The 26293-nt window shown below is 46.9% G+C and overlaps 1 protein-coding gene across 1 annotated transcript in view; it reads right to left on the bottom strand.

The window, feature by feature from the left end:
• Nucleotides 1–26293, bottom strand: part of IGSF21 (immunoglobin superfamily member 21) — a 354878-nt gene that overhangs the window by 42849 nt on the left and 285736 nt on the right. Inside the window, exon 4 of the mRNA XM_010593063.2 lies at nucleotides 5175–5293. Coding sequence (XP_010591365.2) covers nucleotides 5175–5293 — 119 coding nt within the window. The remainder of the gene's footprint in view (nucleotides 1–5174; nucleotides 5294–26293) is intronic.

Here is a 26293-nt window from a genome sequence, read left to right as displayed (position 1 = left end):
GAATTATAGCATTGGTGAAGAATATAGAAGATACCATTGACTGTGAGAAGAATGAACAAATCTGTCTTAGAAGAAGTACAGAGAGAGTGCTCCTTCGAAGCAAGAATGGAGAGACACTGTCTCATGTACTTTGGACATGTTATCAGGGGGGTCAGTCCCTGGAGAAAGACATCATACTTGGTAAGGTGCAGGGTCAGCAAAAAAGAGGAAGACCCTCGACGAGATGGATTGACACAGTGGCTGTAACAAGGGGCTCCAATATAGCAATGATTGCGAGGATGGTGCAGGACAGGACCGGACGGTGTTTCGTTCTGTTGTATATAGGGTTGTTATGAGTTGGAACTGACTCAACAGCAGCTAAGAACAAGAACACTCTATGAGTTATCTCATTTAATCCTCCAGACCTTAGCCAAGGAAGGCGCTTTCCTCTCTGAGCCTCTATTGTCTCATCTATGCAATGGGCACAATAAAGATCCTGCCTCTCAGGCTGATAGGGCCACTGGATTACAGGATTATATATGGGAAATACCCTACGGGTTAGACTAAGGGGGGTTCTCACATACTCAGCTCAACTGCCTCTCCTACCTCAAACCCCACCCCCGCCCCTATTCTGGATCTTGGTGAGCCATGGAATCCATACCACTAAGGGCAGGGACATCCACAGCCCTGTGGGGCCCCAAGCAAGTCCTTTCCCCTGCCTGATCTTCAGGTGCCTCCTCCGCGAATTGGAGGTAATAGTAATACTGTCCTTGTGGGGCTGTTGTACAGATTGGGTGACATGCTAGACATGAAAGCACTCTGGGATTGGCACAAATTGGGCAAGCGTGAGGTGTCCCTATCATTATCACAGTTGTTGACATACCCCGACTCCTTTCCTAGATGCATCTTTGGGGAGGAGGCCCAGAGGAGGATGAGTCGGCAAAGCCAGCTGCCCCTGCCATACCCAGAAACAGGGCAGAAATGGGGCCCACGCCCAGGGAGCCGGGTTACGTGAAGCTGTGATCCCTGGGACATTTATTTCTCAGACTGGCTTAAGGTTCCTTGAAGTCACAAATAAATGGACAAGATGTCTCCACCCTGGGGTAGAACCAGGAGCAATGGAGAGGCAGCCACAACTGTGCCCAGGAGAGGCAGGCTGGAGACAACGACAATGAAAACAATGAAATCCAACTAACAGACCCCTTCAGCTGTGCCACATGTTGGGCTGTTTGCAAACCTTATCAGATTTCATCTTTTCAACCACCCTAGGAGGTAGACACCCCTTATCCCTATTTTACACATGGGGAAACTGAAGCCTGGGGAGGCTAATAAACCCAGGGTCACAATGGTGGAGCTCGGATTTAAGACCAAAGCCTGTATGTCCTTAACTTCTATGCTAAAGGGATAGGGCCTCCTGCCATGTCTAGGGTAAAGCGAGGTGAAAATTGGAGAAAGGAAGGAGAAATACATTCGTACATGGAGAAGAATATAGATATGGCTGTAGATAGATTTTGATATTGATGCAGATATAGGCACAGGTACAGTAGTAGTATTTTTGGAAATACCCAGAGGTGTAGACCAGTGGTTCTCAAAGTGGAGTCCTGGAAGTAGCAGCATCAGCATCTCCTGGGATTTTGTGAGAAGCGCAAATTCTTGGACTCCACCTGAGACCTTCTGAATCGGAGCTCTGGCGGTGGGGCCCTGGAATCTGTTTTAACAAGCCCTCCAGGCTGGTCTGATGCCTGCTCAAGTTTGAGAACCATTGGTTCAGACAACAGGCATTGGCTTCAGATGGCTGCTATGGCCCAGATATGTCACTTCCCCTCCCTAAGCCCTGGCCCCTCGTCTGTGTAATGGAGACCATAACAGCCGCCAGGTCCCAGAGTTGTCTCGGGGATTCTGAGCTAACACAGCTGAAGCCAGACGCTTGGGCACTGTCAGGCACACACCAGAGATGGATACTTGTTAGCTGTGGTGTTGGCCTCTTTGGCATCGGGGGCATGGGTGTGTCGGCCCGTGGGGTAGGGAGAGAGAACTGGAATGGGAAGATGTGAAACCCATTGCTGTCAAGTTGATTTCGACTCACAGCGACCCTGTCGGACAGAATAACACTGCCCCATAGGGTTTCTAAGGAGCAACTAACTGGTAGAAGCTTTGGTTTGCAGGCGAGCTCTTAACCACTGTGCCACCAGTGTATAGGTCCTGTTCCAGGCAGTCCTAGCCCTGGATACCCTGAATTTCTAGAACTCAGAGCCTTACTTAACCTGCTACTTTGCAGCTGGGGGCACCAGAGTGGGGGTGGCATCCTGGGCCTGCCCCTCCCTGTGACCTTCCAGCAGCCTCAGCCTCCTCCATAGTCTGCTGAGTCCCGTCAGGCAGCTTGGTAAGTAGGGTCACAGCAGCTGCTTGCCATTCCCGTGCCCTGGTCTCTGGTCTCTGGGGGCTGCTTCCCATCTGGTGGTGCCCTGATCCCCAGAAAGCAAGACAGGAAGAAGGGAGCAGTCTTGGCCGGCAGTGCCACAGGGCAGGGAGAGGGGCTGTGCGTGCATGGAGCACAGCACCTAGATCAACAGAGACCACCAGGCCAGCCGTGCCACCAGGTTGGTCCCAGGAGACCTCTCTGTGCCTCAGTTTCCCTGCCTAAGGGTAACAGAGTCACAAGTGTCAGCATTGGGAGGGAGCTTTAGGATTATCTGATCCAACCCCCTCATTGTACGGATGGCGAAACTGAGGCCCAGAGGAGGAGAGTAGCTTGCTCAGGGTCCTTTGGTGAATCAATAGCGAGTGAGGACTTCAAGGAGGAGGTGGCTTTGGAGGGCACCGGCCTTGCTCAAAGGCACCACAGAGTGAAGCCTCAGCATCTACACAGCCTCCAGCAACGCAGGAGAGCTGGCCTGCGGGTCAGGATGCCTAGGTTCTGACCTTAACACTGGGCAGCCTGGCGTCACAGGAAGATTTTATGACCAGATGGGCCTGGGTTTGAATCCCAGGTCTACTAATTCCTGGCTGTGTGACCTTAGGCAAGTTCCTTGCTTTCTCTGTGCCTCCATTTCTGCATCTACAGAATGGGGATACTAATCTTGGTACCTACCCTTGGGTTAGATCCCCAGGTGGTGCAAACAGTTTGTGCTTAACTGCTAACCTAAAGGTTTATGGTTCAAATCAAATCATCAGTACGGAGGAGAAAAGGCCAGGTGATCTGTTTCTGTATTACAATACAGAAAACCCTATGGAGGAGCTCTACTCTGTATCACATGGGGTTGCCAAGAGTCAGAATCCACTCAATTGCAACCAACAAAAACAACCCTTGAGTTGCCTGTGAGGACTAAATGACACAATGTATATAAAGCACTTAGCATAGCAGCCTCCGGGAGCTTTATCCCAGCCCCCACTCCCCAACACCTGTAGTCACTCGATCCAATTACCCTGCTCCATTTTCTCCCCAGTATTTGTCACTGGCCATAATCATTCCACTGATTTATCTCTGTACGTGTTTTATGTCTGCCTCATGCACCAGGGAGTAAACCCCCTAAAGACAAAGGACTTTGTCCTGTTCAAAACTGTGTGTCCAGTACCTGGCACACAGTAGGTGCTCAATCCATATTTGATGAATAAATGAGTGAGTACCTGTCTCTTTTCCTCATCAAACTGGGAGCCCCTTGATTGAAGAAACTGAGTTTTGTCCTTTGCTGGGTTCCCTGGTGTGACCAAGGTTGTGTCCTGTTCATGTATTAGGGGAGCCAGTTGGTCGGTGAGTGAGTAACTCTGAGAGGGTAGTTACCCCAGCCATGCCACCTGCTGCCCTGACCCATTCCCGGCACAGACTCCACTGTTGCCGTGGTCACAGCTCCGCCAGGAAGCCAGGACGCACCACATGCTGCCACTGAGGGAATCGATGTCCCTCCAGGGGCCTGGCCTTTGGAGGTTTTCAATTTCCCCAGAAGCAGCGGCTTGCAACGAGGCCTTTCTGCTTTCATTGATTGCCTGAGGACGCCAAGCCTTGTTTCCCTGGTAAATGCCATTTGACAATAAAATCAGAGAGCCGGGAGCCTGAGTCAAGGCCAAGTCCCTTGAACTCCAGGCAGCAGAGCTGCACCTGAGTCAAAGAGCCCGTCCGACAAGAATGCCAGAACTGACAGGGGCTTCTGAGATCACTTGGTGCAATACCCTTGTTTTACAAATGGGGAAACTGAGGCTGGGGTGGGGGTTGACTCGCCCAAGGACACAGCCAGCCAGAGATAGAGCCAGGAGCCCTGCTGCCCAGCCCAGTGCACTTTCCTGCTCATCACCTGGTCCTTCCATGTCCTGGAAGGGCCAGGGGTGTAGGGAGGACACAGCCGGCTGAGGGGCAGAGTCCTTTTCTCTGCAGCCAGGTATGTGTCCTGTTGAGATCCTGTCTTAGACTCCCCCAGGGGCTCGTGGAGTGGCTCATCCTTCCTCCTACCCTCCTCCCTGCACATTCTCCTCCCCATTGATGTTTCTACAAACATGGCTTTGGGCTTCAGCCTGGGAAATGTGCTCATACACACTGCCCAATACCTCCCACCCTGTGCCCTTACTGGATCAAAGAGCCTGGAGCTGGATGGCCTATGAATGACCCACTAGGTCTCTATCCCATCCCCATCCTAAGAAGTGGACACTGAGGCTGAGAGGCTGTACCAGCTCCCATCACTTCTTCAGTTCCCCTTCGTTTTCATCAATGTCCATGAGCCCCTCCAGGGTCCAGTCCGGTACCAAGCCCAGAGGACCCAGTGACAAGGGCATGGCCCCTGCCGCCATGAGGTCAGTGCACATGGGAGAAGGTCCTGGGATGACAAGGCCACAATGGTCACATCTCGGCATGGCTGGCCTCCTTGCCCCTTGAGGGCAGGGGTGGGAAAGGAGAAGAGGGCCCCCTGCCAACACAATAGGCATTGTGGTGGGTGGTCCCAAGGCAGATCCTGTACTGGGCTTGCACACACACATGCATGGATACACACACACACACACACACGCCTGCATGTACACACACGAACACCTGCATGGATACACACACGCACACACACATGCATGGATGGATTCACACATGCACACATACATGCATGCATGTACACACACGCATACACACGCATGCACACATGCACACACATGCACATACTCACATACACACACACAGCTCCTCACACACTGGCCAGGGCTGGGGGCCTTGCACTCACCCATGACGTTGAGGAATATGTTTCCTGAGGCCAGGACCACCTTCTCTCTAGTGGCTCGGTCGTAGATGCCCACGTGGCACTCGTAGGGACCGTTGTCTGAGATCCGGACCTCCGGCAGCCTGAGGGAAGGAAGAGGAGCAGGAGGAGGGACGTCACTCTGGGGCCGGAAGGTGACAATGCTCCAGGGAACCAACCTCAAGCCCCTCTGGCTCAGCCTACATTCACCACTTATTATGACTGACCACACGTCTGTGTGCTGTTCTGGGAGGAGGAGTAAGGGCGTGGGCTCCGTGTTCAGCTGTCCCTCAGTCTGAGCTAGCTGTGGGTGGTGGACGTGGTCTTTAACCTTTCAGCTTCCATGAACTAAGGGCGGCAATGGTGCCCACTCCTAGGGGTGCTGTGACAATGACGTGGTTGAGGTGTTAGGCACTTAGCACTGCAACTGGCACGTGGCTCTGGCTCAGAACTGTCACCCAGTGCATTGCCTCACTCACTCCTCATGACCTTCCCACCCTACCCCCAATCCAGGAGGGATCGCTGTTCCCATTTCATACGTGAGGAAACTGAAGCTTGGAGAGGGGGCGTAATTGTATCCCTCACCCCCTAGTACAGCTGGTAAGAGCCAGGATTTGAGTTCTTCTTTTCACACTATGTGCTGCCATTTTATGCCCAGCCCTGGACACTGAGAAGAAACTAAATTCCTGTCTCCAAGGAGGAGCCCACATTCCAGGGGACAAGGAGGTTGAGAGGTTGATCAGTGCTCCAGACTCACAAGGAAAAACGAGCCACTTATCAGAGCATGGAGTCCCTGGGTGGTACAAACAGTTAATGCGCTTGCTGCTTACTGAAAGGTTGGAGGTTCGACTCCACCCAGAGACACCTAAGAAGAAAGGCCTGGCGATCTCCTTCCAAAAAATCAGTCACTGAAAACCCTCTGGAGCACTGTTCTGCTCTGACACACATGGGGTCGCCATGAGTTGGAATCCCTAGAAAGTAACTGGTTTGGGCTTTTTGTTTGTTTTTACCAGAGCACAGAGCAGGAAGCGGTCGGCAGTGCCTGAGGTAGAAGGAGGGCTTCTTTGAGGAGGGTCTGCGAGCAGGGGAAAGGCCTCCTCAACCTTCTTCTAGACTTTTCCTCTAAAAGATCAGGTAGTAGGTATTTTAGGCTTTGCAGGCCATATGGTCTCTGTCACAACTATCCAACTCTGCCGTTGGGCATGAAGGCAGCCGTATACTCCATAAATGAATCAGTATGGCTGTGTCCCAATAAAATGTTATTTATGGACATTGAAATTTGAATTTCACATGCCAAGAAATATCATTTTTCTTTTGATTTTTTCAACCATTTTAAAATGTAAAAAAAAAAAAAAAAAAGCTTAGTTTACAGGCTGCACAAACACAGGAGACGGGCTGGATTTGGCCCACAGGCTATAGTGTGGCAATTCCTGTTCTAGATCCTTCTATAGGGCCTATAGGAGCTGACTGCAAAAATGAGTTGGTATGTTGTTCTCTCTTCCCATAGAAAACACCCACAGGGCAGCTCTTTCCTCCCTGGAATAGTAAAAAGAAGGCACCCTGGTGGTGCAATGGTTAAGCACTTGGTTGCTAAGGGAAGGTCAGCAGTTTGAACCCATCAGCTGCTCCATAGGAGAAGAGACCTGGCAATCTGCTTCTGTAAAGATTGCAGCCTAGAAAACCCTATGGGACAGTTCTAGGGTCACTATGAGTTAGAATCGACTTGATGTCACATCACAAATAGTAAAGAGTCCAGAGAACCAAGTTCAAATCCAGCCCCTGCTGTTTATTAGCTGTGTGACCTTGGGCAAGTCAGGCTACCTCTCAGAGCCTCCATTTTTTTAATCTAAAAAAATGAGGCTGATACTTTACAGAGTTGCGGTGAGGCTTAAATGCAATGATGTCCTTGTAAGACCTCTGTAAGCAGGACAGTGGCACCCAAAGGAACAGAGGGATCATTACTTGTTCCTTCATCGTGTGTGGCCTTGTGGAGAGAGGAAATTCCTGCAAGTGGGTTCTGGGCAGTTTGGACAAGGAAGAGTGGGCTTTGCTTCCAGGAAACTTGTGTGTCCTCTGGTAAGTTCCAGCCGGCTCTGGGTCTAATTATGGGGCTGGCGGGGCTTATTCTGGCCACAACTTAGAGGAACTGGGATCTCTATTTGGGTCTTAAAGGTTCTCAAGCTACATAAAACCAGAGGAAGAAACTCAAGTTCACAGAAAACCAGTAAAAAGGCCAGTTGCCCTTGAGTTGATTCCGACTCATGGTGACCCCATATGCGTCAGAGCAAAACTGTGCTCCGTAAGGGTTTCGGTGGCTGATTTTTTGGAAGCAGATCACCAGGCCTTTCTTCCGAGGTGCCTCTGGGTGAACTAGAACCTCCAACCTTTCCATTAGCAGCCAAGCATATTAACCATTTGCACCATCCAGGGACTCCCATATTCAAAGGGTCCCTGATAAATGCCAAGCACCTCACCCTACTCCACCTCACTGGGTGATACCCTACCCCACTGGGGGACAGAGAGGGTGGTGGTTAAGAGCTCAGGCCCTGGTGTGGTCTAAGCCCTGGCACCTGCTGAGAAGGGAGGGTCCTTCAATCGTGTTTTTCACTCCCATCCCCTCCTGGACATATTCCCCACTCTACTCAGCTCAGCTTCATCTCTCTTCCATCTGCTTCTACTGAGCAATTTAACCTCCGATTCACTCTTTTCTTGTTTTAGCTGTTTCCCTCCCTCTCATCTTTGTCTTCCAGCTCCTTCCTATGACTCACCATCCCTCCCTCCCGCCTCCTCGCCCCCCATACACCTGGGCTCCCAGTCTCTCTGATGCAGCTGAGCCAGCCTTTCCCTCCCCATCACCCAGCAGACATTAGCATAAACAAACACCTTCATTTACATAGAATACACAGAGGTTGACATCTGGTCTACCGACTGTCACTGAAGGCCTTAAAGAATGAGGAGCTTTTCATCTGGGAAACTTCCTGGAGAGGATGCTGCCTCCCTCTACACACCTACTCATGGCTCTTGGAAGAAAGAGCACCAAAAAGCACTGTGACAGTACGAACAGCAGGGGCTCCGTCTCCCCTCCGGGGAACTGTTTTCTGTGTTTGTAACTCAGCCAGACTGAAAAAACTAGCCTCTGCCAGCACGGTTACTGAATGACAGTCACCCAGAATGACACATTTAGGTGATATTCATAGGTGTCAGTTTTAGAGATGACTGGTTTAGGTGACTTGCGTAGGTGACAGGTGTGCAGGTGATGAGCTCAGGTGACAGCACTGTAAAGAAACAGGCTCAGGGGATATGCATAGCTGGCAGCTACCAGGTGATGTAATAAGATAATAATGACAAGGCTGACACACAGGTGATATGTGCAGGTAAACGCCACATACGTGGGATGCACAGAAGATGTGTTTATGTGATAGCAACACAGGTGAACGCTCAGGCAATTGCTACACTGATGACATGCTCAGGTGACAGTAACATAAGCAGTATGCTTGGGTTGACACTACACAGGTGGTATAGAAGACAGCTCAGGGGACACCTGGCTGGGTGCCTTATAAAGAAGGCAGCTTCGCATTTAGGACTATTTCTACAGCCAGATGTTCTTTAGCTCCACGAATGGCCCTGCCCTCCACCATTAACCCAAGTCACAGTCCTTGGCACCCCCTTTGAAAGCCACCGTTTCTGTAGTCCCAAAATACAATCAGTGACCAAGTCTTCGGTGCCTCCTAAGTGCATCCCAAATCCACCTGTTTCTCACTGTCTCCATTGCCACCACCGCTCCTAACCTGGAATAGCAATGGTTTAAGGTTTCTCTGTGCCTGCTTGATCTCCCTCCCAATCTACTGTCCGTTTAGAAACCAGATCTTTTCAAATGCAAATCACATTAATGTTACTCCCCTACTCAAAGCCCTTCAAAGGCTTCTCTCTGTCTTAACATAAAGACCAGAATCCAGTGCAGTGGTTCCTTCCCCATCTCTGGCCACAGTCTCACGCCCTCCCCTTCCTGGCTCCCCTCACAATGGTCTTCTTTCCATTCCTTCTATGCACCAAGCTTTTTTTCTCCCCAATAAATTTTTTATTTTTGGAATAATTTTAAATTTACAGAGAAGTTTCAAAGATAATACAGAAGATCCCTGTATACCTCTCACCTGGTTTTCCCTATTGTTAAGGTCTTACATTGCTGTTGTTAGCTGCCTTCGAGTCTGCCTTGACTCATGGTGACCCCACGCACAACTGAATGAAATGCTGCCTGGTCCTGTGCCATCCCCGTGATTGGTTGTGGACTGGGCTGTTGTGATCCATAGGGTTTCATTGGCCGATTTTCAGAAGTAGAACATCAGGCTTTTTATTTCTCGTCATTCTTAGTCTGGAAGCTCTGCTGTAACATGTTCAGCCTCATAGCAACACTGAAGCCTCCACAGACAGATGGGTGGTGGCTATGCATGAGGTGCGTTGTCTGGGAACTGAACCCAGGTCTCCTACATAGAAGGCGAGAATTCTACCACTGAGCCACTGCTGCCCCACTTACCGTGGTACAGGTCAAAGCTAAGAAACCTGATACATTACCATTAACTAAACTCCAGACTTCACTGGATTTTACTAATTTTTCCACTGAAGTCCTTTTTCTGTTCCAGGACCCAATCCAGGATCCCATACTGCTTTTATCCAACTCCCTTTTGGATTTGGGGTTTTTGTTTGCAATATTCTCCTTTCCTGGGAATACTGCACTTTCTTTCCCTGGCTAAATCCTACTCATTATTCAAATTACAAAGGAAAGGTCACTTTCTTAAGGACTTCATCTCCAGATGCCTGGACTAGATGGGTGTGGTATATCAGTTGAACTGATGGCACCCCTAAGAGCCTTCCTGTATCCCTTGCGATGTGCCTCACAGCTCCTCCCATCAAAAGGCGCAGTCTTCTCCCCCTTGCTGGGCTGGCCTTGCCACTTGATTTGGTCAATAGTATGTGGAGAAGAATCCCTGGTTGGCTCAAATGGTTAAGCAATCAACTACTAGCCGAAAGCTGGTGATTCAAACCCACCCAGAGGTGCTTCAGAAGACAGGCCTGCAGGTCTTCTGGCCAACATGGTCCCCTAGACAGAAACACCACGCTGTCCCTCCACAGTAAAGACCTAAAACACTAAGTAAAACAGAGACATACGTCATTCCTGGAGCCTGAAGTATCAAATGAAGAGAGAAAGAACACAGTCAAACGCTGAACAGAATAAGAAACTGACAGAGGACACAGAGCGAGGAGAGTTACATGCTGAGGTTCTTATCAGCTAACGCAGCACGGATTCACCATCTTGGACTCCTATTGGAGACTGGCTGACAGGGAGCATGGGCAAGCAGCTTCCCAGAGCTCCTAGCAGGAGACAGAGCACCTGGTAACCAGTGTTATATGCTTTCCCACCCCCTATCCTCTCCCTGCTGCTCTACCTCTGAGCTTCCTGGCTAGCTGCAGTGGCTCGGCTGGCTGGGAAGTGCAGCGTCCATGCTGCCTGGATTCGCCCTACCCACATTGCAGATTGGTGGACAGGAGTATGGGAAAGCAGCTTCACGAAGTTTCCAGCAGGAGACAGAGCACCTGCTGGACCTACTGTGCTGCACCACAGCTGAGTGACTGGCCGTGCCCATTGGACAAGGTGGTGAAAAGTATCATGACTACAGATGAGCAAACAACAAAGAACGCACAGACCGCCTCCTCAGACATAACCAAATAAAACAAAAAACCAGAATGAAACAAACAAAAAACTACTGAATGTCCCAAAGACAGCAGACAATATCAAAACATATAAAAAAAACAGGACAGGATGGCTCCAGCAGGCACCCAAAATAAAACATCAGATCACTTTCCAGTAGAAGAAAAGGCACTAGAACTACCTGACAGGGAATTCAAATCTCTAATATTCAGAGCTATCCAAAAGTTGAAGCAAAAAGCAGACAAAAATCAGGGAAAAATAGACAAATTTATGAAAAAGGCAGACAAATTCATGGAAAATACAGACAAAAAAATGGAAGAATTCAGGAAAATAATATAGGAACAAAATGCCAATATAAACTCACAACTGGAAATCATACAAAAGCAACAATTAGAAACCCAAAAGATAAACAACAAGATTTCAGAAATGGACAGTGTCATAGAAGGGCTAAGGAGCAGGTTTGAAATGATGGAAGACAGGATCAGTGAAATTGAAGACAAACACTTGGATACAACTCTGTTTGAGGAAAAATCATAAAAAAGAACAAAGAAAAATGAGGAAATACTGAGCTATGCGGGATACAATCAAAAGCAAAAATTTGTGAGTGATCGGAGTTGCAGAACAGGGAGAGAAAATAGAAAACAAAGAAAGGATCGTTGAAGAATTGCTGACAGAAAACTTCCCTAATATCATGAATGATGAAAAGCTGACCATCCAAAAAGCTCAGTGAACCCCATATAGGATAGACCCCCAGATAAAAACACCAAGGCATATCATAATTGCACTCATTAAAGCCAAAAACAAAGAAAAAATCCTGAGAGCAGCTCGAGAAAAACAAAAAGTCATATACAGAGGAGAAACAATAAGACTAAACTCTGATTATTTGGCAGAAACCATGCAGGCAAGAAGACAATGGGATGACATATACGAAACCTTGAAAGAAAAAAAAATTGTCAACCACGAATAACATCCTGCAAAACTTTCGTTCAAATATGATGGTGAAATTAGGACATTTCCAGATAAACAGAAATTAAGGAAATATGTAAAAACCAAGCTAAACCTACAAGAATTTAAAGGGAGTCCTTCTGTCTGAGAACAAACAACATCAAATCACAGCCTGAATCTAGGATGCAAGATTGTACCAGCCAGATACCAACCTAGGAAATGAACTCTCGAGGACTATCCAAAACCAAAAGGATTGCAATAGGGAACCAGAGAGGTTAATTTGTATATGACAAAAACGTCAGAACAATAAAAAAGGGAATAAACGACGTAGGTATAGAACTTTCTAATGGAGAGGAAGGCAAGGCAATACCAGATAATAATAGACTGGTTCAAACCTAGGAAGATACGGGGAAATTTCAAGGTAACCACAATGAAAGTTAACAAACCTACTTTTCGATTTAAAGAAAAACATAAAGTCTCAATAAAAACAAAATCTACAAAAACAAAAGAAATGAAAAAGAAATCCACAAACAAAAGGAATTCAGCACAGGAGAGTAAAGAGGAACAAAGAAAATGTTAGCACCACGAAAAAAGCACCACAAAATGACAGTGATAAACTCACACCTATCAATAATTACATTGAATGTAAATGGCCTAAATGCACCCATAAAGAGACAGAGAGTGACAGAATGGATAAAAAAACAGGATCCATCAATTTGCTGTCTACAAGAGACACAACTTAGAAACAAAGACATAAATTTATTAAAAATCAAAGGATGGAAAAAAAATATCAAGCAAATAACTACCAAAAGAGAGCAAGAGTCACAATACTAATCTCAGATAAAATAGACTTTAAAACAAAATCCACCATAAAAGACAAAGAAGGGCACTATATAATGATTAAAGGGCAAAAGATGGAAACAACCTAGATGCCCATCAACAGATGAATGGATAAACTGTGGTACACACACACAATGGAGTATTACGCAACGATAAAGAACAACAACGAATCTGTGAAGCATCTCATAACGTGGATGAATCTGGAGGGCATTATGCTGAGTGGAATAAGTCAATCACGAAAGGACAAATATTGTATGAGACCACTACTGTAAAAACTCATGAAAAGGTTTACACACAAAAAGAAACAATCTTTGGTGGCTACCAGGGAGGGGAGGGGTGGGGATGGAAAAACACTAAATAAACAATAGATAAGCAGTAACTTTGGTGAAGGGTAAGACAGTGCACAATACTTGGGGAAGCCAGCACAACCTGTACAAGACAAGGTCATGGAAGCTCCACAGACACATCCAAACTCCCTGAAGGACCGAATTTCTGAGCTGAGTGCTGTGGGGACCATGGTCTCAGGGAACATCTAGCTCAATTGGTGTAACATAGTTTATGAAGAATATGTTCTACATTCTACTTTGGTGAGTAGCGTCTGGGGTCTTAAAAGCCTGTGAGCAGCCATCTAGGATACTCCACTGGTCTCACTCCTTCGGGAGCAAGGAAGAATGAAGAAAATTAAAGATACAAGGGAAAGACTAGTCCAAAGGACTAATGGACCACATCTACCTCGGCCTCCACCAGACTGAGTCCAGTACAACTAGATGGTGCCCAGCTACCACCACTCACTGCTCTGACAGGGATCGCAATAGAGGGCCCCGGACAGAGCTGGAGAAAAATGTAGAACAAAATTCTAACTCAGAAAATACGGACTTGCTGGCCTAAGAGAGTCTGGAGAAACCCTGAGAGTATGGTCCCCAGACATCCTTTCAGCTCAGTAATGAGGCCACTTCTGAGGTTCACCCTTCAGCCAAAGACTGAACAGGCCCATGGAACAAAACAAGATGAAAGGGGTGCATCAGCCTTGGGGCAGGGACTAGAAGGCAGGAAAATGGTAATAGGGAACCCAGGGTTGGGAAGGGAGAGTGTTGACATGTCGTGGGGTTTTTAATCAATGTCAGAGAACAATGTGTGTACTAACTGTTTAATGAGAAACTAGTTTGTTCTGTAAATCTTCATCTAAACTACAATGAAAAAGAAGGATATATACAAAAAAAAGAACATGCTACATGTGTATGTTTTGACTTTTAAAGATGTTTACCATTTATTGGAAAGTGAAAAATGCAAAGTAAAGAACAGTATGTCCAGCCTGTTGCCAGATCTTATTTTAATAAAATGGATGTGAAAATTGCAAAAAAAAAAAAAAAGAAGACAGGCCTGGTGATCTGCTTCCGAAAGGTCGAAGCCTTGAAAACCCTATGGAGCAGTTCCACTCTGCACACATGGGGCTGCCATGACTTGGAATCGATTCTACAGCACCTAGCAATACAACAATGTGGAGAAGGGATGCTGTTCACGTTCTAAGCCTTAACAGGCCCCTTTCTGTGTCTCTGTTTCTCTTGGCCAACCCCTGCCTCTGCCCTGAAAATAAGCCTCTGAAAGGCCTGCTGGAGGTTGAGAGCATGTGGAGAGGGGCTGCAGCCATCCCAGCTGAGGCCATCCTAGTAGACATAGGAGAGAGCTCAGCCAACCCCCAGACTCAGGAGCAATAATCAACGGTTGCTGCTTTAAGCCATCAATGTTTGGCATGGTTTGTTACATGGCAATAGCTAACTGATACAGTAGGTGCCCTCATGCCTTCCTCTTAGTTGTTGTTGTTGTTGTTGCGTGCCATCGAGTCAATTCTGATTTATAGCGACCTTAGAACTTGTAAAGACTGTAATTTAATTACTCTTGCCAGGACTACTTTTTTTTTGTACTTTGGGAGAAGGTTTACAGAACAAACTAGCTCCTTGCTAAACAGTACACATGTTGTTTTACGACGCTGGGGTTAACAACCCCACAACATGTTGACACTGTCCCTTCTTGACCTTGGGTTCCCTACTACTAGTTTTCCTGTCCCTTCCCGCCTTCTCGTCCTTGCCCCTGGGCTGGTGTGCCTCTTTAGCTTCATTTTGTTTTATGGACCTGTCTAATCTTTGGATTAAGGGTGAACCTCAGGAGTGACTTCATTACTGAGCTAAAAGTGTGTCCCGGGGCCATACGCTTGAAGTTTCTTGTTGGGACTATTTAATGCCCACTATCTTATCCCCACTACTGGAAACCCTGGTGGAGTAGTGGTTAAGTGCTACGGCTGCGAACCAAAGGGTCAGCAGCTCGAATGCGCCAGGTGCTACTTGGAAACTCTACGGGGCAGTTCTACTCTGTCCTATAGGGTCGCTATGAGTAGGAATCAACTTGACGGCACTGGGTTTGGTTCTTTTTTTTTTTTATCCCCACCACTTACAAGAAGCTCCATGATGGAAGGGTTGGTACCGCCTGGCAGACCAGTGTGTCCCCGTGGCTAGCATGACTCATGGTGATCCCATGAGTGACAGATTAGAACTTCTCCATAGTGTTTTCTTGGCTGTAATCTTTATGGAAACAGATCGCCAGGCTTTTCTTCCATGGCATTGCTGGGTGGATTTGAACCGCCAACCTTTGGGTTTGCAGATGATCGCAAACTGCTTGCACCACCCAGGCTCCTGTTTGCCATCACAGTAAGTGCGCAATTAATATTTCATTAAGTGGGTGATGGGTTTTAAGTGAGTGGGCAGTGAAGCATTCCAGGAGGCTGCGGTGTGTGTGAACCAGGAGAAAACACCCTCCTTGCTAGAAGCCCAGTGCAGCCCCCACCCCCTAGTCAGATCCAGTCTTCAGCTCAGATTTGAACTAATCCACCTCTGCTCAGCGCCTAATCTGAGTTTTTGCCTTCCCTGTCATCTTTGCAAAGTAGATTAAGTGGCCCCAGAGACTTCCTTTCCCCAGAATTGAGTGGCATTGATCTGCATGCTGGATAGAAGGCCTTCTGCAGATAGCAGGAACCTGAGGGGGATGGGGGGAGGAGGCCTACTCTCATCAGCAATGGGCTGCGATCAATAAACCATTAATAACTGCAAAGGTTTCGGGAGAGATGAGTATAATGCAGTTTAACGGCTGGAGTTTACCAACACTGACAGCGTCTCTAAAGGACAAGTAATTGTGTTTTTGGAAAGCTGAGCACAGGCAGAGCAAGGGCCCCATTCACTGTCCCTGTGCCCTGCATGCATCTTTCCAGGTGAGGCCATTCAAGCGCCATCTCCTGGGGCCTCTGCTGGGATGTGGGCCGTCCACAGTCAGCACAAGTATTTACAGCTACTCAGTGCCCTGCCCTATGCTGAGCTTATCGGCGTGGATTTGGGGGTGGGTAGAGATGCCAAACCTTTGGTCCCTGGCTCTGTGTCTTTGCCTGTGCTGTTCCTTCTGCCTGGAACGTCCTTCCCTTTCCTGTCCACATGGTAAACCTCTATCCATCTTTCTAATATCAGCAGTTTGGCACACACTTAAAAGTATAGGCTTCAAAGCCTGGCTGATCAAAATATTCAAGTCTAGCTCTACCACTCACTTGTTGTGTGACCCTCAGAAAATCATGACACCTCTCTGAGCCTGAGGTTTCCCATCTGTGATACCCACTTCAAAAGACTGCTGGGAAGATGACATGGGATAATTCAAGGGCTTAGCTTGGAGCTGGTGCAACATGAGTGCCCAGTGAAATAGATACACTGGACAAGCAGAGCTAGAAACACTTTACATTCAGATGCCACCTCGGCCAGGCAGGCTGCCCTGACTGCCCAACCTCTGTACAGACAGTACATCACTACCTTCCCAGGGCCAAATCTGTCTGGGTGCACCTCTCTGTCCATATCATGGTAAACAAACAAACAAACCCAACAAACCAGTTGCCATTGAGTTGATTCTGACTCGTGGTGACCTCATGTATTTCAGAGTAGAACTGCACTCCACAGGGTTTTCAATGGCTGTGAGCTTTTGGAAGCAGATCACCACATCTTTCTTCCGAGGCACCTCTGGGTGGATTTGAACCGTCAACCTTTTGGTTGAGCTTTTAACCATCAGCTTTTTGGTGCTGAGCTTTTAACCATCTGTATCACCCAGGGACTCCTTCATCTCATGCTACATTATAACTTATTTGTTTGTCTTCTTCCCTGGCTATGAGCTCCTTGAAGGGGTACCTGGTCACATGGTAGGTGCCGGGGGTGGCGGAAGGGATATCCGCTGTATGAATAAGGGCAGCAGAAATAGCCTGGGCCAGGAGTTAGGAGCCCCAGGCTCTAGTTTTGGCTCTGCGTCTGAAGTGAAATTGGACAAGGTCTCTTGGCTTCTCCGAGCATCAATTCCTCCATCTGATAAATGAGTGGAATAATACCTGCCCGTGGGTCACAGGGTCCCTGTTTTCAAGGCTGTGTGACCTTTTGGAAGCAGATCGCCGGGCCTGTCTTCTGAGGTGCTTCTGGGTGGGTTTGAACCGCCAATCTTACAGCTAGTAGTCAAGCATCTCACTGTTTGGGCCACCAGGGAAGTTATATAATAATATTATAATATAAAACATGCTATAATATAGCATTATATAACAATAAGACTGTCATTTTCCCTATCGTATAGACGAGGAAACTGAGACGCAGAGAGAAGTGGTATCGTGTCCAACGTCACAGAGTAAGTAGGTAGATACCATGATTCGAACCCATGCCTGACAGATGCCAGAGCCATGAATGCTCTTTGGACTCCTCCCCCCACTGTCCTGCAATCTTCCTTTTCCTGAACATTAATTTCAGATGTCGAGTATCTGAATTGCCTCTGCTGTTCCTGAGCAAATGTATTTCTAGTCTGAGCCTCACCACCTCTCCAGGTAATGAGAGCCATATGTTTCCTCCCTGCTGGGAAAAATGGGATGGTCTTTTATTTTCCTAAATTCCCTTCTTCAAGCTTCTGGTGGGCCCCTTAATTCTGATGACCGGGGCTTGCTGAACCAGTCATGTTCACATTCTCCACACCCGACGCCATTTTCCAGCCCCTGATCATCTTTCCCTCCCTGGCTTTGTCTTTCCGCTGGGAAGAGTCCTAGATTCTCCTAGAATCGAGATAGTGGACTTAGGACGGCAGAGTGGGGCTGGTGGGACACTTTTCCTGTATTGCTGGTGAATCAGCTGATCTAATAAGTGACTTTTCCCGAGAACGGAAGCTGGAATTAACGAACACGTGCAAAGGCACTTAGAACAGAGCCGGTATGCTCTAAGTGCTTGTGACATTCTTCCCCCTACACTGTATTTAATTGATTCTATTTTTTTAAACAAATTATTAAGTACCTACCATGTATTATACCCAGGGGCCCTGGTGGTGCAGTGATGAAGTGCTTGCTTGCTAACCAAAAGGTCAGTAGTTCAAATCCACGAGTGACTCTGTGGGAGAAAGGTGTGGCAGTCTGTTTCCATACAGATTTTCAGCCTTGGGAACCCTGTGGGGATGGTTCTACTCACTAGGAGTCAGAACTGACCGATGGCAATGGGTATAGCATATACCAGGTACTGTTTGTGCCGCTGGGTATAGAGTGGGGAATAAGACAGGCAAGACAACCTTTTTAAATGGCAACACTACGAAGGAGACTTTTCTATCAAGTCTGCATTAGACATCCCCTCCTTCTTAGAGGGAGTAGGCTGGACATTAATTCACCTGCCCCAATGCCAAGGCCGTCATTACAAACAGCAATCTTATCCTGCCAAGTCTTAGGGGTATTACAGCGTGTTAGTTTGGTTCGCCCCCGTACTCAATGTCCCCTGGGATCATTGCCTTAAAAAAATTTTTTTTTTAAATTGAACTTCAGATGAAGGTTTACAGAACAAACTAGTTGCTCATCAAACAGTTAGTATACACATTATTATATGGCATTCGTTATCAACCCCACAGCATGTCAACACTCTTCCTTCTCGACCTTGGGCTCCCTATTACCAGCTTTCCTGTTCCCTCCTGCCTTTCAGTCCCTGCCCGAGGGCTGGTGTGCCCCTTTAGTCTCGTTTTTTTCCATGGGCCTGTTCAATCTTTGGCTGAAGAGTGAACCTCAGGCGTGACTTCATTACGGAGCTAAAATGGTGTGTGGGGGTCATACTCTCAGGGTTTCTCCAGTCTCTGTCAGGCCAGCAAGTCTGGTCTTTCTTGCCTTTAAAAAACTTTTTGTTTGTTTATAGCTTTATTGAGGATAATTGGTATACAATAAACTGTACAGCCAATTGTTAGAAAAGGATGTCATGTTTGGTAGAGGGTAACTGAAAACAACGGAAATCCTTAATGAGGTGGATTGACACAAAAAGTGCAACAATGGACTCAAACATACCAGGGATCATGAAGATGGTGCAGGACCAGGCAATGTTTCAGAATAGTTAGGTACGGCTTGTATCTAACGTCAGTTAGTCAAATGTTTGTCTTAGTATATAGCATACACTGTAGAGTATACCTTTCTATGCATGAAAAACATTAAAGATACACTAAAATATCTTTAATGTAACAACACAATAATAATAATAATGTTTTGATGAGCGTCACACGTGTCTGTCAGTTTGTCGTACTGTGGAGGCTTGCGTGTTGCTGTGATGCTGGAAGCTATGCCACCGGTATTCAGATACCAGCAGGGTCACCCATGGAGGACAGGTTTCAGCTGAGCTTCCAGACTAAGACAGACTAGGAAGAAGGTCCGGCAGTCTACTTCTGAAAAGCATTAGCCAGTGAAAACCTTATGAATAGCAGCGGAACATTGTCTGATATAGTGCTGGAAGATGAGCCCCCCAGGTTGGAAGGCACTCAGAAGATGACTGGGGAAGAGCTGCCTCTTCAATGTATAGTCGACCTTAATGACGTGGCTGGAGTAAAGCTTTCAGGACCTTCATTTGCTGATGTGGCACGACTCAAAATGAGAAGAAACAGCCGCAAGCACCCATTAATAATCAGAACGTGGAATGTACAAAGTATGAATCTAGGAAAATTGGAAATCATCAAAAATGAAATGGAACACATAAACATGGATATCCTAGGCATTAGTGAGCTGAAATGGACTGGTATTGGCCATTTTGAATCGGACAATCATACAGTCTACTATGCTGGGAATGACAACTCGAAGAGGAATGGCGTTGCATTCATCGTCAAAAAGAACGTTTCAAGATCTCTCCTGAAGTACAACGCTGTCGGTGATAGGATAATATCCATACGCCTACAAGGAAGACCAGTTAATACAACTATTATTCAAATTTACGCACCAACCAATAGGGCCAGAGATGAATAAATAGAAGATTTTTATCAGCTGCTACAGTCTGAAATTGATCGAACATGCAATCAAGATGCATTGATAATTACTGGTGATTGGAATGTGAAAGTTGGAAACAAAGAAGAAGGATCAGTAGTTGGAAAATATAGCCTTGGTGATAGAAACAATGCCAGAGATCGAATGATAAAATTTTGCAACACCAATGACTTCTTCATTGCAAATACCTTCTTTCACCAACATAAACGGTGACTATACACATGGACCTCGCCAGATGAAACACACAGAAATCAAATTGACTACATCTGTGGAAAGAGACGATGGAAAAGCTCAATATCATCAGTCAGAACAAGGCCAGGGGCCGACTGTGGAACAGACCATCAATTGCTCATATTCAAATTCAAGCTGAAACTGAAGAAAATCAGAGCAAGTCCACGAGAGCCAAAATATGACCTTGAGTATATCCCACCTGAATTTAGAGACCATCTCAAGAATAGATTTGAACCATTGAACACTAGTGACTGAAGACCAGACTATTTGTGGAATGACATCAAGGACATCATCCATGAAGAAAGCAAGAGGTCACTGAAAAAACAGGAAAGAAAGAAAAGACCAAGATGGACGTCAGAGGAGACTCTGAAACTTGCTCTTGAGCACTGAGCAGCTAAAGCAAAAGGAGGAATTGAAGAAGTAAAAGAACTGAACAGAAGATTTCAAAGGGCCTCTCAAGAAGACAAAGTAAAGTATTATAATGACGTGCAAAGAGCTGGAGATGGAAAACCAAAAGGGAAGAACACGCTCGGCATTTCTCAAGTTGAAAGAACTGAAGAAAAAATTCAAGCCTCGAGTTGTAATAGTGAAGGATTCCATGGGGAAAATATTAAACGACGCAGGAAGCATCAAAAGAAGATGGAAGGAATACACAGAGTCATTATACCAAAAAGAATTAGTCGATATTCAACCATTTCAAGAGGTGGCATATAATCAGGAACTGATGGTACTGAAGGAAGAAGTCCAAGCCGCTCTGAAGGCACTGGCGAAAAACAAGACTCCAGGAATTGATGGAATATCAATTGAGATGTTTTAACAAACAGATGCAACACTGGAGGTGCTCACTCGTCTATGCCAAGAAATATGGAAGACAGCTTCCTGGCCAACTGACTGAAAGAGATCCATATTTATGCCTATTCCCAAGAAAGGTGATCCAGCAGAATGTGGAAATTATAGAACACTATCATTGATATATCACACGCAAGCAAAATTTTGCTGAAGATCATTCAAAAACGGCTGCAACAGTATATCGACAAGGAATTGCCAGAAATTCAGGCTGGTTTCAGAAGAGGATGTGGAACCAGGGATATCACTGGTGAGGTCAGGTGGATCCTGGCTGAAAGCAGAGAATAGCAGAAGGATGTTTTCCTGTGTTTTATTGACTATGCAAAGGCATTCAACTGTGTGGATCATAACAAACTATGGATAACACTGCGAAGAATGGGAATTCCAGAACACCTGATTGTGCTCATGAGGAACCTTTTCATAGATCAAGAGGCAGTTGTTCAGACAGAGCAAGGGGATACTGATTGGTTTAAAGTCAGGAAAGGTGTGTGCCGGGGTTGTATTCTTTCACCATACCTATTCAATCTGTATGCTGAACAAATAATATGAGAAGTTGGACTATATGAAGAAGAATGGGGCATCAGGATTGGAGGAAGACTCATTAACAACCTGCGTTATGCAGATGACACAACCTTGCTTGCTGAAAGTGGAGAGGACTTGAAGCACTTACTAATGAAGATCAAAGACCACAGCCTTCAGTATGGATTACACCTCAACATAAAGAAAACAAAAATCCTCACAACTGGACCAATGAGCAACATCATGATAAATGGAGAAAAGATTGAAGTTGTCAACAACTTCATTTTACTTGGATTCACAATCAACATCCATGGAAGCAGCAGTCAAGAAATCAAAAGATGAATTGCATTGGGCAAATCTGCTGCAAAGGACCTCTTCAAAGTGTTGAAGAGCAAAAATGTCACCCTGAAGACTAAGGTTCGCCTGACCCAAGCCATGGTATTTTCAATCCCATCATATGCATGTGAAAGCTGGACAATGAATAAGGAAGACCGAAGAAGAGTTGATGCCTTTGAATTATGGCGTTGGCGAAGAATATCGAATACACCATGGACTGCCAAAAGAACGAACAAATCTGTCTTGGAAGTGCGGCCAGAATGCTTCTTAGAGGCAAGGATGGTGAGACTGTGTCTTACATACTTTGGACATGTTGTCAGGAGGGATGAGTCCCTGGAGAAGGACATCATGCTTGGCAGAGTACAGGGTCAGTGGAAAAGAGGAAGACCCTCAAAGAGGTGGATTGACACAGTGGCTGCAACAATGAGCTCAAGAATAACAATGATTTTCAGGATGGCACAGGACCGGGCAGTGTTTCGTTCTGTTGTGCATAGGGTCGCTATAAGTCGGAACCGACTCGACGGCACCTAACAACAACAACAACACAAAGTAGCACCTGTTTGTTATACAAACCATTGTATATACCTCAAATTTTTAATATAATAGGCTTTACGGGGGGTTGGATTGTAATTACTGGTTGTATATAAGTCAGACAGTTGTAACCCAGGGACTGCCTGTACTTCCAAAAACTCAAACACTGAAAACCCTAAGGAGTACAGTTCTACTCTGACACACATGGGGTCAACTTGAGTTGACTCAAGACTAACTGATGGTTTTCAGTATCTTGTTGCATGAATATACCACATTTTGCTTATCCATTGGCCCGTTGATGGACACTTGGGTTGCTCTCAGTTTTGAAGTGGCTGTCAACACTCAGGTACATGTGTTTGTGTGGACATAAGCTTCCATTTCCCCTGGGTAAATACTGAAGAAGGAAATGGCTGGGTATATATTTAACTTTTTAAGACACCGTCAAACTGTGTTCCAAAGCGATCACATGGGGGTTCCTGGACTTAAAAAAAAATTTTTTTTGTCTTTTTGCACACATCGTTCAGGTATGCCTTTTCTAGGAGCAGACCACTCCACATCACCCCCCTCTTATCCTATTCCTACCTTCTACAGAGCTGCTCTCAATTTGCAGTGTGCTTCAAACCAAACCACTGGTCTTCTAGACTTGTGTGTGAGATGCCGATAAAAAGGCACTCGGGAGGGAAGGGGGTGCTACAAGATTGCTCTATGAGAAGGTACGTGTGACATGGTACAGGTGCCCCTGACACTCTTGGCTTCTGATCTTCTCTTGGGTAAGGAAGAATGCTATGGATTGAATCGTGTCCCCCAAAAGATCCATGGGAGTCTCAACCGAAGTACCTGTGACTGTGACCTTATTTGGGAATAAGGTCTTTGGAGACACTAACAGTTGACGTGAGGTCATACGGGGGTAAAGTGGATCCTAATCCAATCTGAGTGACTCCTTATAAAAGAGAAGAGGCACGGAGAGACAGCCCAAAGAAGGATGGCCATGTGAAGATGCACCTACAAACCAAGGGATGCCTGGAGCTGCTGGAGGCTCGAGAAACAAGAAAGGATCCTCCCTTAGAGACTTTGGAGGCAGGGTGAACCCAGCCTCCAGACTGTGAGAAAATACATTCCTGTTCTTATTAGCCACCCAGTTTGTGGGACTTTGTTACGGCAGCCCTAGGAAGCTAAGACAGGGAGCTTTCAGGACAGCTGACGTTTTCCTCCTTCTACCCCCCACCCCTCTGTGACACTCTGGCCCTCTCCTCTTTGGTCTTCATTCTTGCTGTGTCTCCCTGTGCCAAGGACCCTCCAGTCAATCCCAACCCCACCCTGATTCCAGAGTGATCTTATTATAGTGAAGACCTGGCCTTTCCCAACCGAAAGCCTTTATGTGGTCTTCCACCCATAGTAGGAGCAAGCCCTAACTCAGTCTGGCCTCAAAAACCACGCTGATCTGGCCTTGACCCTGGAGGGTGGAAGGCAGGGATGAATGGAGGGAGGACAGGGGTGTGTGGACTCAGGTCTCTTCCCAAAATCCAGCAAATGAGAAGACTTGTCAGGATGAAACTTTTGCAATCCACCCTATTTAAAAAGCGTTCCATAATTCAAATGTCTTCATTTATACACACAGTACCTCATTTCGGGCTAACGGAGCAGATTCAGGTAGCGATTCGTCCTTTGAGGCTCTGCTTTAATGAAGAGCTGAGTGTCTTTTCATTTGTATAACCATTGTTTGCATGGAAACGGAGCTTCAAGGGGCCGGAGCTTCAAGGGGCCGGGAAATAGTCCGTTCTTGCAAGTAGGTTAAACACACCGCCTGCAATCTTACTATTCTGGCGCCTGCCTGAAGTAACCACATTTTACTGTCCAGGCATCTGTCATGCTGCCCCCAGTGACTGTACAGTCCCTGAAGCCCGAGACTTTGCTTCTTCCTCCCTCACACATCTGCTCACTCTCCAAGTTCAGGGTCAAGGCCCAGTGACACTGGGGTAACATTTGTAGAAAGCTGGCTCCCCTCGGCTGAGCTGGGAGGCAGAGCTAATAAAAACGGCCATAAAATTGCTGGCAGTCCTGGGTGCTGTTGGGATGTTTGCTAATAAGACACTTTGAAAAGGATTGCTGCTTCTAAAAGGGAGGAAGGGGGTGTCTCTACTCTCCTCCTGCCTCCTCACACCTGTGCAATCTGCAAAGAGTGGCTGGGAGGGGGTGGGATTCTCAGGTGTGTTTGTTTGGCTCAGTGGCCCAGGTGTGCACCTGTTTGGCCAACCCAGATACTCCATCCCCCCTCTCCCCTCCAGCTGTCCTCACCACACCTTGCTTTTCCCTCACTAGCCCAGGGAGGCTGCACGAAACCTCCAGGATTAGAGGATGGAGTGATGGTAACATTTACAGCAATTGGCAGACCCTGGGGAAACAAATGGGCACAGGCAAGAAGGGGCCTCCCCAGACCTTCCCTTGAGATGGGATCCTCTGTATGAGATCTTGGGAGTGAGTGTGCTGGGGCATGTGTCTTAAACTTGAACATGCATAAGAATCACCTGGGGATCTGGTTCAAATGCAGATTCTGATTTCGTAGGCCTGGGGCAGGGCCTGAGAGTCAAGTATTTCTAACCAGTTCCCAGGTGAGGCTGCTGTGGCTGGTAGGCAGGCCTCATTCTAAATAGTCACATGCTGGGACACACCAGTCCTCACTCCTTTCCCTCTCCCATGGGCTCATTCATCTGTTTAATCTTGCTCTCCCCTACCAGACATCCATCTACCCATCCACCCATCCAACTATCCATCCATCCAACTCACCAACTATCCATCCATTCACCATCTACTTACCCATCCATCCATCCATCCATCCATCCATCCATCCATCCATCCATCCATCCATCCATCCATCCACCCACCCACCCACCCACCCATCCATCCAACCATCCATCCATCTATTCTTTCATTGATTTCAGTCCCAAATGCCAGAATCTAAAGCTTGGAGGTTCTTGGCACATGTTATGTGCCTAACAAATAGTTGTTGAATGGGAAGTATTTAGGAAAGAATTTTGCAGCTCTGGAAGGGTCATTTCAACCACAAAGTAGCCTCCATCCCTCTTACTCTGTGCTGACTTAATTCTGAACCTCAGGCTCTGCCCTCCAGGACCCCGCCCTACACCTACTCCTTGTCCTCTGGCTCTGGACAGAGGGTGCGTTTTCCTTCTTCCTGGTCCACTGGAGGCAATTCTACATTCAAGCTCACCCCAGAAAGTTGGACCAGACGCTGGATCAAGGCAAGCTGTCGTGTCCTGCTTGGTGTGACTTGGCTAAGGTCACCTGAGGTCCTAAAACCTGAGCCATTGCCTGATAATAGTTCCAATACATTCCTGGGAACCAGCCTGTGAAGAGGGCAGTTTCCACCCCAGGGGGACAAGGACAGACCATCTGAAATCCAGAAATGATTCCCTCACCTCCTTCAGCCAATCCCTGGATTTGCTCTTCAGCATGCCTTTCAAAGGGGCAGATAGGGGAAACCCTCCCCTGGGAAGGTGTGGAGCCATGGGGACTGCAGAGCAGACACATACGACTCTCCTGAGCTAATGGGCCTGTTCTGTGGGTATAGGGTGCACGTGGAGGAGGCTGGGAGTTTGCTCCTTTAATGTCAGAGCCGGAAGGGGCTTTTGAGGTCTCCCAGTCCAGCTGGTCCTTTAACTAGAGTGACCTGCTCATTCTGGTTTGTCTGGACTTTCCCAGGTTTTAGGACTGAAAGTCCAGTGTTCCAGGAACCCAGGACGGCTGGTCATCCTACATTTAACAGATGTGACAATTAGAGAGAGTGACTTGCTCAAGGTCAGACAGCAGCCA

Source organism: Loxodonta africana, chromosome 3 (genome assembly GCF_030014295.1).
Source record: "Loxodonta africana isolate mLoxAfr1 chromosome 3, mLoxAfr1.hap2, whole genome shotgun sequence".
In the NCBI taxonomy this organism is placed as follows: domain Eukaryota; kingdom Metazoa; phylum Chordata; class Mammalia; order Proboscidea; family Elephantidae; genus Loxodonta; species Loxodonta africana.
Note: the sequence above shows the minus strand (reverse complement) of the source record. Positions and strands in the feature narration are given on the sequence as shown.